This window comes from Martes martes (assembly GCF_963455335.1).
Source record: "Martes martes genome assembly, chromosome: 1".
NCBI lineage: Eukaryota > Metazoa > Chordata > Mammalia > Carnivora > Mustelidae > Martes > Martes martes.
In genome coordinates, this window is record NC_137888.1 from 117,410,339 (window position 1) to 117,425,134 (window position 14,796).

General features: G+C 36.6%; 1 protein-coding gene across 2 annotated transcripts in view; it reads left to right on the plus strand.

The window, feature by feature from the left end:
* The window catches only part of SNX4 (sorting nexin 4), a 61,141-nt gene that overhangs the window by 15,569 nt on the left and 30,776 nt on the right, over positions 1 to 14,796 (plus strand). For both annotated transcript variants that reach the window (XM_080808663.1, XM_080808662.1), the window contains exons 3-6: positions 5,315 to 5,450; positions 5,528 to 5,677; positions 6,269 to 6,316; positions 12,070 to 12,125. In XM_080808663.1, the coding sequence (XP_080664789.1) occupies positions 5,315 to 5,450; positions 5,528 to 5,677; positions 6,269 to 6,316; positions 12,070 to 12,125 (390 nt within the window). The remainder of the gene's footprint in view (positions 1 to 5,314; positions 5,451 to 5,527; positions 5,678 to 6,268; positions 6,317 to 12,069; positions 12,126 to 14,796) is intronic.

Here is a 14,796-nt window from a genome sequence, read left to right on the forward strand (position 1 = left end):
AGAAGTATAGGAGGAGAGAATGACAGTCTAAATCCTGTCTCACAGGAGAGAATTGATTGAGACTAGAACTTTAGGCTCAGATAAAATTGAAAAGAGTAAATCGTGAAATAAAACTCGGGGTGGGCGCCTGGGTGGCTCAGTGGGTTAAGCCTCTGCCTTTGGCTCAGGTCATGATCCCAGGGTCCTGGGATAGAGCCCCGCATCGGGCTCTCTGTTCAGCGGGGAGCCTGCTTCCCCTTCTGACCTTCCCCCTCTCATGCTCTCTCTCTCTCTCAAATAAATAAATAAAATCTTAAAAAAAGAACAAAAAACAACAAAAAAACCCTCAGGATACCTGGGTGGCTCAGTTGTTAAATGTCTGCCTTCAGCTAAGGTCATGATCCCAGGGTTCTGAGATTGAACCCTGCATTGGGCTCCCTGCTAGGCAGGAAGCCTCTCCCCCTCCCCCTGCTTGTGTTCCCTCTCTCACTGTGTCTCTCTCCCTCAAATAAATAAATACAGTCTTTTTTTTTAAAAATATTTTATTTATTTATTTGAGAGAGAGACAGTGAGAGAGAGTACGAGCGAGGAGAAGGTCAGAGAGAGAAGCAGACTCCCTGTGAAGCTGGGAGCCCGACGCGGGACCCGATCCTGGGACTCCAGGATCATGACCCGAGCCGAAGGCAGTTGCTCAACCAACTGAGCCACCCAGGCGCCCAATAAATACAGTCTTAAAAAAAAATTAAAATTCACCAAAAACATTGTCTTTTTCTTTATAGGGAAAAAGTTAAAGGAGTTAGACTGTTTTGCCTAGAGAAAGGCAAGAAGGCAGGACTCTATTTTGCCAGTTACAAACAGTTTATATAAAGGTTATATACCAACTAGTTCTTTTCTCTCTGTGAGACTAAGCAGAAATGCTTTGCGTTAAAGACATGAGATTTTTTATAGCCAGTAAAATAAAGTAATAGGACTATCAGAGCAAGTTGATAGTTATAACCATGTTTTAATGTGAATATATTTTTAAGGGAAAAAAATTTTAAACCCTGCATTTTCATAGGTTTACCAGAAGTCACTGAGCTTGTCTTAAGGCTACACCCTGTAACTTTTCAAGGCTTTCTCCAGGTCTGTGTTTCTACCCTAAATAAAAGTTAAAATCTTGGAAAACGTTGTTTACAATTCTGAAAGCTTTCTTTTTAAGTATACCAAAAAGAAAAAAAAGAATCTTCCCAAAATGAGAGAAAATTTATGTACGATAGGAACTTTAGGAACAGAAAGAGTTAAGGTTGGTCTTTTTAAAATTAGGTCATTTTGGGTTTTTTTTGTATTTGTTTTGTTTTTTTAAGTTTTTATTTTAATTCAGTTAACATATAGTGTCACATTAGTTTCAGGTATACAGCGTAGTGATTCAGCAGTTCCATACAATGCCTAGTGCTCATCACAGTAAGTGCCCTCCACAGTCACCTGTTTAATCCATCCCCCCACCAAAATTAGGTCATTTTGTGACATATGTATCTACATATGTGTATCACAGAGATTTTTTCAAAATTAATTAATTTATTTATTAAGTAGGCTCTTCACCTAGCTTTGCTCACAACCCTGGGGCTTTGCTCACAACCCTGAGATCAAGAGTCACATGCTCTGCTGACTGAGCCAGCCAGACACCCCTCATAGAGATTTTTAAAGTAATTAAAAAAAAAAAAGGTCCCATTAGAGGGTTTTGTTGCTGTTTCTTTCTTTCTTTTTTTTTTTTTAAGATTTTATTTATTTATTTGACAGACAGAGATCACAAGTAGGCAGAGAGGCAGGCAGAGAGAGAGGAGGAAGCAGGCTCCCCGCTGAGCAGAGAGCCCGATGCGGGGCTCGATCCCAGAACCCTGGGATCATGACCTGAGCCGAAGGCAGAGGCTTTAACCCACTGAGCCACCGAGGCGCCCCTGTTTCTTTTTTTTTTAAGTTAAATTGGCTACTTAAAAAAAAAATCGTACCTTAGAAATTAGTGTTAACTTTAGATTTCTAGGTAAATTATTTTTTCTTGATTTTTTTTTTTTTTTACTATGAGGTATAATTGACATATTAACATCATAATAGTTTCAGATACACAGCACTACCTTGTAGTATTTGTACAGATTGTAAAGTGATCACAAGTCTAATAAACTAACATCTGTCACCATATAGTTACAAAAATTTTTTTTCTCATAATGGGAACTTTTAAGATTTACTCTTAACAACTTCCACATATGCAGTAGAGTATTATTAATTATACATGCTGCAAGTTCTTAAATATAAAACTTAAAAGGATATTTTTATTTTTAGTATGTGAGTATTTTATCTTCCAAATAAACAATGAAATTTGCTATTGATTACTTTTACTGCTGGAAGAGAATCTTGATTTGAATAGAATAATTAATTGTTGTTTACTTTTGACTTTGAACTGAATAGAGCATCATAATTTATAACTGGTAGTTAGAGTGACCATAGTTGAGTAATGTAGCTATACTCTGAATGAATATTTAAGTGGATCATCAGTAAATATGTGGGACACAAAATGATTATTGGGTTGACTTTCACAATTGTATTTCATTTTTAAAAAAAAAGATTTTATTTATTTATTTGAGAGAGAGAACATGAGCAGAGGGAGGGGCTAAGGGTGAGGGAGAAGCAGACTCCCCTGTGAGCAAGGAATTCCCACACAGGGCTTGATCACAGGATTCTAGAACCACTGTCCGAGCTAAAGGCAGATACTTAACGACCGAGCCACCCAGGTGCCCCGGGTCACTGGTTTTTAATTTCTCTAGAGATTTTTGGTTTTTTGTTCACAGAAGAACTCTTTTAAAGTAGATAAGAATATGCCTCTTTCAAAATTGATGGTTTAGGAGCAGTATGAAGTCTTCTGATTCATAAAATGGGGCTAATGATATAGTCCTTTCTGAGCATTAAATGTTGCATGTAAAACTGGTTATATGCTATTAAATAGTTGTTAAATGAGTGGATAAATGTGTTAGTTTTAGGTCTCCCCTAAGTCTCTCCTATGTGTTTAGTCAGTCTCCAAAGGCTAGACTTTGCCTTAAATGGCCTTAAAAAAAAAAAAGACAAAAAAACTTAATCGGGTCTTCTTTCTTTCTTTTTTGGAAGATTTTTATTTATTTTCTTGACAGAGAGAGAGAGAGAGAGAGAGAGAGAGAGAGTGTACAAGCAGGGGGAGCAGAGGGCAGAAGGAGAGGGAGAAACAGGCCTCTTGCTGAGCAGGGACCCCGATTCAGGGCTTGATCCCAGGACCCTGGGATCATGACCTGAGCCGAAGGCTCAGTTAGATGCCTAACTAACTGACTGAGCCACTTGGGTGCCCCTTGAGCAGGTCTACTAACAGCCTTGTAGGTGTACTTCTTATAGGCTGTATTAATAATCTACATTAATGGCAAGAAGTAGGTTCTGTTGGTAATGATTTTGAATAATTTAAACTTGATATTAACCCAGATATTTTTTGAGCTAAAGTCTGAGAATGTGAATTGGAATAGTATTAGTCATAGCTAATGTTTGGGTTAACTCTTTTTTTAATTTTTAATATTTTTTATGTTATTTTAAGATTTTATTTATTTGTCAGAGAGAGCACAAGCAGGCAGAGTGACAAGCAGAGGCAGAGAGAGAAGCAGGCTCCCCACTGAGCAAGGAGCCCGATGTGGAACTCCATCCCAGGATCCCAGGATCATGACCTTAGGCAAAGGCAGCTGCTTAACCAACTGAGCCACCCAGGCGTCCCAGTGGGTTAACTCTTTAAGATGAATTATGATTTGATAATTTATGTTTTTGCCATGGGTGCCATTTGTACATTTGAATTTCCTGTTTTGTTTCTTTTTTACTTATATGCAATGATTAAATTTAGTGGCAGACCTAATATATAAATGATAAAAACACTAAACATCTATTGTGCTGAGCATGACATGATGTATATACTTTCTTAAAACTACTTTATTCTAAGATGGATTTAGCTTCTGTGCCTTTATGCCCTAGTGTACACATGCACATTGTGGTGATATGTGCATTTCTTGGAGGGCCTGAAAGTTACTGTTAAGCAACCAGTTAGAAAGTAGGAAGGTGGGACGTCTGGGTGGCTCAGTTGGTTGAGCAGCTGTCTTCGGCTCAGGTCATGATCCCAGCGTCCTGGGATCGAGTCCCGTGTCGGGCTCCTTGCTCGGCAGGGAGCCTGCTTCTCCCTCTGCCTGCCACTCTGTCTGCTTGTGCTCACTCTCGCTCCTCTCTCTCTCTCTCTCTCTCTCTCTCTGACAAATAAATAAATAAATAAATCTTAAAAAAAAAAAAAAAAGAAAAAAAAGAAAGTAGGAAGGTCCCGATAATGTTTAGAAGACTAATACTCTCTAAGAATGATTATGCTAGTAGAAATCTTTTTTTTTTTTTTAAAGATTTTATTTACTTATTTGACAGAGATCACAAGTAGGCAGAGAGGCAGGCAGAGAGAGAGAGGGGGAAGCAAGCTCCCCGCTGAGCAGAGAGCCCTATGTGGGGTTCGATCCCAGGATCCTGGAATCATGACCTGAGCTGAAGGCAGAGGCTTTAACCCACTGAGCCACCCAGGCACCTCCAAACTAACTTCAAATATCCTTGGTGTGATTTTACCCAAACTTCTCCCCAACTATAAGTTGAACTTTTATATGGCATTGCTTGAAGCTCTCTATGTTAAAGATAAGACTAGAAATGAATTTTTACGTCTTTTTTTCCCCCTACTCTTTCAGAGTTAACATTTTGCCTTTGAAGATATTTCCTGGTACATGGATGCATCTGATTCCTTTATAATTTTGAATCGAGGTCTTTGCGGTGTCTTGGTTTTTAGCGTGAATGTTGTTGTCTCATTGTGGCAGAAATGTAGTTAAAAATACTTTTTATTTAATGAAACAGCAGTTAAGCCAGATTTTACCCTATTGTAAAATCAGTTACTATACATTAACTGAATTATTGTACACTGAGGCTTTTAGAATGTGCTTAAAATAATTATTTCTCTGGAGTTCAGATAGGTTTTCTATAGCAGAAGGGAAAGTGGTTAGGAGTAAGGGTTTTGGAATCAGATAGATTTGAGTGCTTTATCTAGAGATCTTTGTGATTGTAGGAGCAGTAGCTACTTTCTCATCTATAGAATGGGGTTAATATCTGTGCTTCACAGGCTGGTTAGGAGGATTAAAAAAGATACTACATGAAAAGTTCTTCACTGAGTGCCTGGTTCATAAGCATTTAGTAAATGGAGTCACAAATCTTGGTGGAGGTTGTCTGCTTGAATTTATATTTTCAAAAAAAGTAATAGAGGTCTTATTCTGTTCCTTTTCAGGTCAGTTGAACATACTGATGGTCAAAGTGTCCTAACAGACTCACTGTGGAGGCGGTATAGTGAATTTGAATTGTTGAGAAACTACCTTTTAGTTTACTATCCCCATATTGTTGTGCCACCTCTACCAGAAAAAAGGGTAAGAAATGAAACAGCAGTGTAGTTCAGAAGTATAGAGTGCTGAGACTGTTCTTCATGACTGTTTTGTTTACCTAGGCAGAATTCGTTTGGCATAAACTCTCCGCTGACAACATGGACCCAGATTTTGTGGAAAGACGACGGATTGGCTTGGAAAACTTTCTCTTGAGAGTTGCCTCGCATCCCATCCTTTGTAGAGACAAAATCTTCTATTTGTTTTTAACACAGGTATTTTTCTTTTATTTATTAGTCTTTAAAAAATTTCATTTTTTTTTCCTTTTAAATATAGAATGCTTAGGCTTAGGTGTCTGTTTGCAGCAGCTTTGATATACATTTAATCATGTTTTTCAGTTCATTTTGACTTTCAAAATTATTAGGTTACATCACTCAGCTGACATTTTTTTAAATAATTTTTTTATTTTTTTGTAAACATATAATGTATTATTAGCCCCAGGGGTACAGGTCTGTGAATCGCCAGCTTTACATACTTCATAGTACTAACCATAGCACATACCCTCCCCAATTCAGCTGACATTTTTATACTTAAAGATACTAAAGGCAGTACTTTCTGGCATCACTTAAATAATATCAAAGTTTTTAGTTTTTTGAAGCCCAAATCTATAAAATCTTGGGTCTGTCTTTTGGTAATCTTTTGGACTCTAGATTATATGCTTAATTTTGAAATGATTTCTTTTTTTGAACCTTTCTCCCATCTTCCCTGAAAGAAGAACAGAATAACAGATACTTTATTTAATTTGGAGTATTCCTTATAGGTTGTTTTATTTTGCAGTGATTTCTAAAATTAACTTTAATTTTTAGGAAGGTAACTGGAAGGAGACCGTGAATGAAACTGGGTTTCAACTGAAGGTAAGAATATTTGTATGAAATAGTTTGACAAGTTCTTTTACAATTCCTAGCACAATGCCATGCACTTAGTAGATACTTGATACTGAAATGTGTGAATGTTGGAAAAAGACTTTGCTTCTAATATCATTAGGAGGGTTTTCAAAGAAACACTGTGAATTCCCTTTGGATTTGGATAATTTTAGTTACTGATGAGTCTAGAGTGGGCATATTTATGAATTTCATTCTGTTGGGAAAGGACATTTTAAATCAGTAATTTAGACACAAGTCGTAGATTTTTCCCGCACTATGCGCATAGGCTTTGTATCTTGTTTTTTTTTTTCCTTAACCCTCTCTGCCTTTACCACTGCCACTCACATTCTTGCCCACTTACTTGCTCTTTTTTATCAGATAGGAAAGACACTTCTGAAGAATTGAGCTTGGCATTCCCAATCATAGCAGACTAAAAGATGAGCCAAATGTCATGCTTCTGTCTGCTGGGACATGGTGGTCAGTTTTGAGTGGGCATATGAGTCATTTTCAATTAGTGTCTGTTAGTGATACAGCTTTTCAGATTTAGCCATTATAATTTGTCCTTGGGGATGAAATTATTGTCTAAAAACTGAAAAGCATGGTATGGTGTGAGGCCACCCCGACTCCTGTCTGCTCTCCCTGTTGGCTCCAAAAGTAGTGTAAACACAGGTTGTTGGCAAATTTTCGAAAGTTTTTATCTCTTGTGTAAACTGAACAGGTGAGTAGAAAAATGTAATGTAAATTGAGAGGATATATAGAATGATGAACAAATCAAATGATAATTTAATAACAAAATGCCAGTAGGTCTAGACAACAAGGACAAAATGTCTTTACAGTAGTTTTGAAAACACCTCTTAGAGATTTTTGTATTGGCACTTAGATATTTGAAATTTAGTGCAAAAAACTAGGAAGATAAAATTTGTTTGTGCATGGAAAATATAATCAAGTAAATAATTCTGTCATAACCTGATTCTAATGAATCATGAAAAAATTAGAATTTTCTTGGATATAATTTGTTACTTTATGGCACTCAGAATATTGGAGTTTTAATTTAGAGTTGAATTTGAGATAATTCAAAACTTTAAAAAAATGTTTTTATTTTGATAGGTTTTCTGAGAACTAGTCTAAGATGTTAGGAGCTAATATTAAGAAAAAGAGAAAAGTAAAACAATTGTTTTGGTGACTTCTCTTTATGTAACAGTCACAGATTTAGTCATTAGTTTAGTAACTAGTTAGCAGTTCTTTGTCTTTGAACCCAGTATTTGGCCATGACTTTGGTGACCTTGAGAAAGCCCTTGAATTTCTTCATCTATATAGACTGTGCTGTGTATTGAGTGCGTTGAATCTTCTGATAGGTGCTATTTAAGAGTTAAAATATTTCTATTTGGGTTGCCTTATGGTAAAACCTCAGTATCACTTTTCACTTTGAAAGGTAATACTTATACGTGATATTAATAATTGGAAAAGTCAGACTTCAATGAAATGGAACAGAAATAAGATATATGAAGGGAGTTTGGAAATCCTTGTGTCCTGTTGTATTCCTTGTTTTGTTGTGGCTGGTTCTTGTTTTAAGTCCTTTCATCAGTGAAATGGAATCTTTTTTAAACCATCTCACACGTATATACATGCATGTGTGCATGTATGTAAGGTTCATGTACATACACGTTACCATCCCATATAACCTCTCCTTTTGGTTATAAATTATATGTAAAAATGGTTGGTAAAGGGAGTATTGGAAACTATTCTGTGAAAATGAGATTTTCTGAATCAGGCCAAATGTTTATATTTTATAAGAATATTTGATATTATGGGGCATCTGGGTGGCTTAGTCAGTTAAGTGTCTGATTCTGGATCTCAGCTCAGGTCTTCATCTCAGGGTTGTAGGTTTAGGCCCCGCACTGGGCTCTGTGCTTGGTGTGGAGCCTGCTTCAAGAAAAAGAGAGAGTATTTGACTTTGGCCCTTGGCTTTTGGATTGTCAATCAAATTGAAACGTCAGCTTACTTTAATTTTCATTTTTTTAATTTCCTTTTTTTTTTGACTAAAGATTTTATTTATTTTAGAGAGAGAGAGAGAGAGAGAGAGCAGGGAAGGGGCAGAGGGAAAAGGAGAAGCAGACTCCCCGTGGACAGGAAGCCCAACATGGGGCTTTAGACCTTGAGACCATGACCTGAGCCAAAGGCAGATGCTTAACTGACTGAGCCACCCAGATGCCCCTGATTTTCCTTTTTTCACACATGTTTGTTTAATTTAATATTAGTTTTGGCCTACTAGATTAATATTATCTTAAATCATTTTAGAGTAATTACTATACCCAGCAAGATAATTATATAACTCTCGTTTCTTTTTTTTAAGATTTTATTTATTTATTTGAGAAAGATAGAATAGTAGTGGGATAAAGGGAGAGGGAAAGAATCTCTAGCAGACTCTGCTGTGTGTGGAGCCCGATGCGGGGCTGAGTCTCCTGACTCTGAGATTGTGACCTGAGTCGAAATCAAGAGTCCATCACTTAACTGACTGAGCTAACCAGGCACCCCAAAAATCTAGTTTCTTTTTTATCACTGTTCTACTTAATATAAACATGAGCAGCAACTCTTTTCATCCCTGCTTTATATTGGCATTTTTTGTCTTGAATATATATATAAATATTTGTGCAAACCAATTTAGTGAAAGGAGAGCAAAGAGCTTATCTAGAGTAATGAACATATAAACTAGTTACTTTAGTATAAAGTACTATTCTTCTAACTCCTATTAACTCAGTAAGTTACTTACAAGAAAGTGTCATCCAAATACCCAAACCTTACATGAATTTACATTGACGCAGAGGAACCCAGAACCCTGTTTGTTGCTTGGAGTACAGACTGCTGGTGTCCCAGTCTGGATTTTTAAGATCCCTGCTAATCTGTGTATTATAGAGAAATGCTGAGAGAGCCATTGTGGTGATAAATGCCGGGTGCCTGCAGAGTGTCAGGTGCTCTGCTAGGTGCTGTGGAAACAGTAGCAGATGAGCTGGAAACCTTCATAAACTCCCATGTTCTTATGGAGCTCGTATTTTAGTAGTTGGAGACATTAAATTAACATATAAATAAGATACTTAAAAATAGTTGTAGATAATCTTTGTTAAAGAGTATGACAGCAGAGATTTTTTTCCAGAGATTATTTTGAGATAGATGACTGTAAAATTTATTGTCCAAATGGGGACACTTTCAAGAGTGAAAAGGGGCACTATTAATAATGAGTCTAGGACAGTAAGCATAAACCAGGACTGTCCTGGATAAATTGGGTCACATGGTTGAAGAGAGAACATTAGAGCTGAGACAGGAATAAGAAACCCGCAGTGGAGTCAAGCTGGGAGCCATGGAAGAGGAACGTGAGAGAGGCCCAAGCTAGGGGTGGTGGGTAGCTAGGCAACATTTGGGGGAAGAGAAGAATCAGAAAATGAAGTAACCCAGGGGAAGACAAGATCCAGGACATGTAAGGTAAAATATGGAATAGGAATTGGGAGAGGGTAGGAAGTGGGGACTAAAGGAGAATATGGGAAGTAAGGTAGGAACTTGGGGCTGGAGAATGGCTGGGTTATTTTTCATTTAGGTGTTTGTCTTGTGCAGGCTTTGTGAGGCCCTAGGGGTACAGCAGAGAGCACAGGAGATGAAAGTATTGTTGGGGCTGTCGTTGTGCAGTTCCCAGGGGCACTGTGCGCAATGCGCTTTTTATTTTTATTTATTTATTTATTATTTATTTATTTATCTGACAGAGAGAGAGATCACAAGTAGGCAGAGAGGCAGGCAGAGAGAGAGAGGGGGAAGCAGGCTCCCTGCTGAGCAGAGAGCCCAATGTGGGGCTCGATCCCAGGACCCCGGGATCATGACCTGAGCCAAAGGCAGAGGCTTAACCCACTGAGCCACCCAGGCACCCCTGCAATGTGCTTTTTAAAATGGCTCTTATATTCTAGTGGACAGTTGAGACAAGTGAACACTTAACGATTCCAAATTGTGTTGTTTTAAAGGAGATAAAAGAAGATGGTATGAAACAGTGATGGGTCAGGGGGCTTCTTTAGATGTTTAATGGGGATTCTGAAAGAGGGTTGGTAAACTGTGTGGTTTGAAGTAGTCCAGGTGCTTTTTACGAGATCTGGCTTTGGGGACATTTTAGGCAACTTCTGAAATCTTGTGGAATCTTGTGAAATGGTGAGCATATTGAGTTGGGTATTCTCATAGAACTGACCTGACCGGTTGTTGGGTAAGCAAAGTTTAGGGTGGTGATATTTAACATTCTATATGACTTCTAAATTGGTAAATTGTTGATATTAAAAGTAAAAAGTAAATTGGTGTTCTTAAGAATTTGAGATTCCAGGAAAAGTATAAATGAAATTATCCTTCTTTCCTCATACTTTTAATGTAATTTCATCCTCATTTAAGAATCATGTTTGTGCGTAAATATAGTCTTCAACACTTTAGTGTTTAGTTATTTTAATTAATTAGAAGAACAGAAGGGCGTGATATATGCCTTAAATTAATAGGTACATATATATGTAAGGACTTTCACTTGCACTAGCTTGTTTGCCCCTAAGAAGTGAGAAAGGTCCAGAATTGGTGAAATACTGATTTTAGAAATAAGAGGATCCCCAGAAATCAGTGATAAATTAAGTTCCTATAGATACTCATGATAGCTTTTTGAATTTCTTGTAGTCTGAAGTTCTAAGAGAGGCTTAGTTTGTGGAGTAACATATTTGTTTCATTTGTTTTTTATTTTCTAAGCCAAGTAATTTGGGGAGCCCTAGAATTGTTTTTGTCTTGTTTTATTAATTTGGGAGTATATGTAATTGTTGGTTGGAAATTGGAGTAATGTAAAATTTTCAAGCTGATTGCGAGTTTCCAGCTACATTATAAAATTAATTTTTGATTGAGCCACCTCTTTTGAATTCTGTAGTTTCTATGCCTGGTCAGAAAAGTAATTCAGTGTTTTTTTCTTTTCTTTTCTCTCCTTTCCTTTCCCTTTTCTTTTTCTCTTCTCTTCTTTTCTTTTGTGAGAACTTAGATAGGATTTGGATATATTAAGTGTACATTTTATAGAATTCAGTTATTGCTTAGTGCTGATCCCTCTGTTCCTCCTTTGTTAGCAGTTATTTAAAATAAATAAAAATAGTTAAAAAGTTAGCAAAAAAAGATAGTTGAAAAGTTGTGTTGTCTTGTGACATTTTCTGTCAGCTAGATAGAAACTAATTTGATGTCGTCTTGTTTTACTTTAGTGTACAGTATTTAGTTCAGGTATTTCCATATTTCTTTTTTAAGATACCGATCATGACAGTGAAAAAAACTCTGTGTATTTGGTTTGGGTTCCATCTGGGAACTACCTGCAGTAATGCATGTGCTTTAGAGCAGCAGTTTTATTTCGTTTATCATCGCTTTTCTTGATTTAGAGAAAGGTAAACTACTTTTCTCTCATGACCTTTTCTGACATGTGATAATGCAGAGCTATATATATATCTGTTAGTGTGTTGATGTTTGTAATTGTTTTACTTTGATACCATTGAATGCCATGTATTCAAGTTAATTTATTAAAACATTGTTTTTGTAGTGTTTTCAAAAATAACTACTAAGCCTTTTTCTTTTAGATATGTTTAATGTATTTGACACAAATGATATGAAGAAAACTGTACTCGAGCATCTTCTAAAGGAAAAGTAAAACTGTTTGGATTTATAACCTGAAATGTAATTGTATTAAGTGAACAAATTATTTTTTCCAGGCAGACTCCAGGTTAAAAGCGCTTAATGCAACATTCAGAGTGAAAAACCCAGACAAGTAAGGTTTTGTTTTAATAACAATTACAGTTTTGTTTTGAATGATTTAATTTTTCATTTCTGAATGTATGCAGTTTATTTGCTAACTATTTGAAAAAGTAATTTACATTTAGTGAAGTCCTCTTACAGTCTAAAACTGCTTTTGAGATTTGGTAACTTAATTAGGTTTAAGGTTGCAAGTAACTAAGGTTTTAGAAAATTAAATCAGTGCTTTTTTCTAGAAGGATTTATGAAAATGTTGAAGATACCAGAAAATTAAGAGATATAATTTTAATTTCATATGAAGTAGTTTTTCTTAATGACTTTGCTTGTCAAATATGTACAAAGTTCAAGATAAGATTATTATATGTTACGTATATATTTAATAATAAACTAATTTGTCTACCAAGAAAACTTGATAGATAAATGTATGCTAGTATATAATAATTTCATGGAGATGTATTTATATGACAGCTGCTTGACTTCATTAACATCAGTTTGGTGTTTTGAGACCATTTCTATAATAAAGGAAGCCTGTGCATTCAGAAAAAAATTTCCTTAGGATGGGCCCTAGGCCTTTCTTAATATTTTGGTTTTACTCATTCTCTGAATTGGGTGGATAATTTAGGCTCCTCATCATATGGACCTTTACCTGGTCTTTGATTCAGCTAAATTTTTAGTTAGAAAGGTGCTCAGGTAGATGAGGCTTTTCCATTTTTGGCTACAAAGCTCATGAGGTGTGTTAGAATTTCTCTAGTTAGGCCTTCAGCATTAATTTCTTTGTGGTGTAAATTCTTACAAATGCCAGATTTGCATAGTCTGTTAACATATTATGTCTGACTTTATAAATCATAACACATTAGCATAATGCCTTTAGCTTTTAATATAAATTTTGAATATAAAATATAAATAAATATTTAAAGTTTTGGTAATCAGGAAATTATGATGGTAACCATTGAGGGTTTTTAAAATTTTTTATTTTCTTTCACCTTATTTTTTTAAAGATTTTATTTATTTGACAGAGCGACACAATGAGAGAGGGAACACAAGCAGGGGGAGTGGGAGAGGGAGAAACAGGCTCTACAGACGAGCAGAGAGCCTGATACAGGGCTCAATCCCAGGACCCTGGGATCATGACCTGAGCCAGAGGCAGCCACTTAACGACTGAGCTGCCCAGGTGCCCTTAGGGTTTTTTTAAAAATAGACTTACTTATTTATTTAAAAAATTTATTTATTTGGGAAAGGGAGAGTGAGAGCATGAGCATGGGCAAGATAGGGGCAGAGGGAGGGGACAAGGTAGAAGCAGGCTCCCCGCTGAGCAGGGAGCCTGATGTGGGACTGCATCCCAGGACCCTGAGATCATGGCCTGTGCCGAAGTCAGATGCTTAACCAGCTGAGCCACTCAGGTGTCACTTAATTGATTTTTTAGAGGAGTTTTAGTTCTACAGAAAAATTGAATGGATAGCACAGAGATCCCATATTTACCCTCTGCCCACACACATGCACAGTCAACCCCACTGCTAACGTCCCCCACCAGAATAGTACATTTGTTACAGTTGATGAATCTCTTTTGACCACACTGTTAACACCCAAAGACTACGTTAGGATTCACTCTTGACAAATTTATAATGACATTTATTCATTATCATATCATACAAAGTATTTGCACTTTCGTGGGTCATCTGGCTGGCTCAGTCTATGGAGCACATGACTGTTAGTCTCAGGGTCATGAGTTCAAGCCCCACGTTGGGCATGGAGCATACTTAAAATTAAAATAAATAAATCATGAGAAAATAAAACCGATAGCAAGGGAACAAATTTTTGAGGAGGATGAGGGTAGCTGTTACATTGTTGAAAGGACCAAGAAAGATGAGAGGCCTAAAGGATATCGTTTGGTTTTAGCAACATGAGAATAATTAGTGAGTTTGTCAGGAGTATTTGTCTCCTCGGGTGCTGGAGGCAAAACTAGATTGCAGTGAGCTGCACAGTGAATGGGAGGTGGTTGTCACTTGAGAGAATGCCTTGTCAAAGTGTGCCTGTGAGAGGCCTGGGTATGAGAGGGTGTTGAGAGTTGGGTGTGTTGTCAAGGGAGTGTGTGTATGTATTTAAATATAGGAGAGTTAGTTAGTTGATATGCTAATGAGAAGGAGCTTATAGAGAGTGGAAGTTAGAAAATAGGAATCTGGAGTATAGCTGGGGTAGAATATAGAGTATTGATGGGAGGAAGGATCCTCGGGGGAAGGAAGAAATAATAGAGGTAGATGTGTTTGCTGGCAGGAGATCCTACTAATGGCTGTGTTTAATGTGTGAAGCTTGGCTGGAGAGCGACAGGTGGTGGTATTAGAAGTTTCATATCTTTATGCAGAATGGTAGTCACTAGATTAGGAAAACAAAGATTACTGAATAGCATAAAGACTGAGGTTAGAGACTATGAGTTTAGCACCATAAATTTTTTCAAGTAATTTTTCAGATAATTTTTTTCTCTATCTCAGTTTCACAGTAAAAATTATGAAGTATGACATCTTTAAAAATTCAAAAGGAGAAAAAATATCAAAAGAAAATATGGTTGTTTTAGAGTTTTTTGAATTTGTATTGGTGTGTACAAATAGAATCAGTTTCGTTGTTCTCAGGAACTCCTGTTTTGCCTTTCAGTTTTTGACTTGTTTTCATGAGAAAAAAATGATGTTTTATTT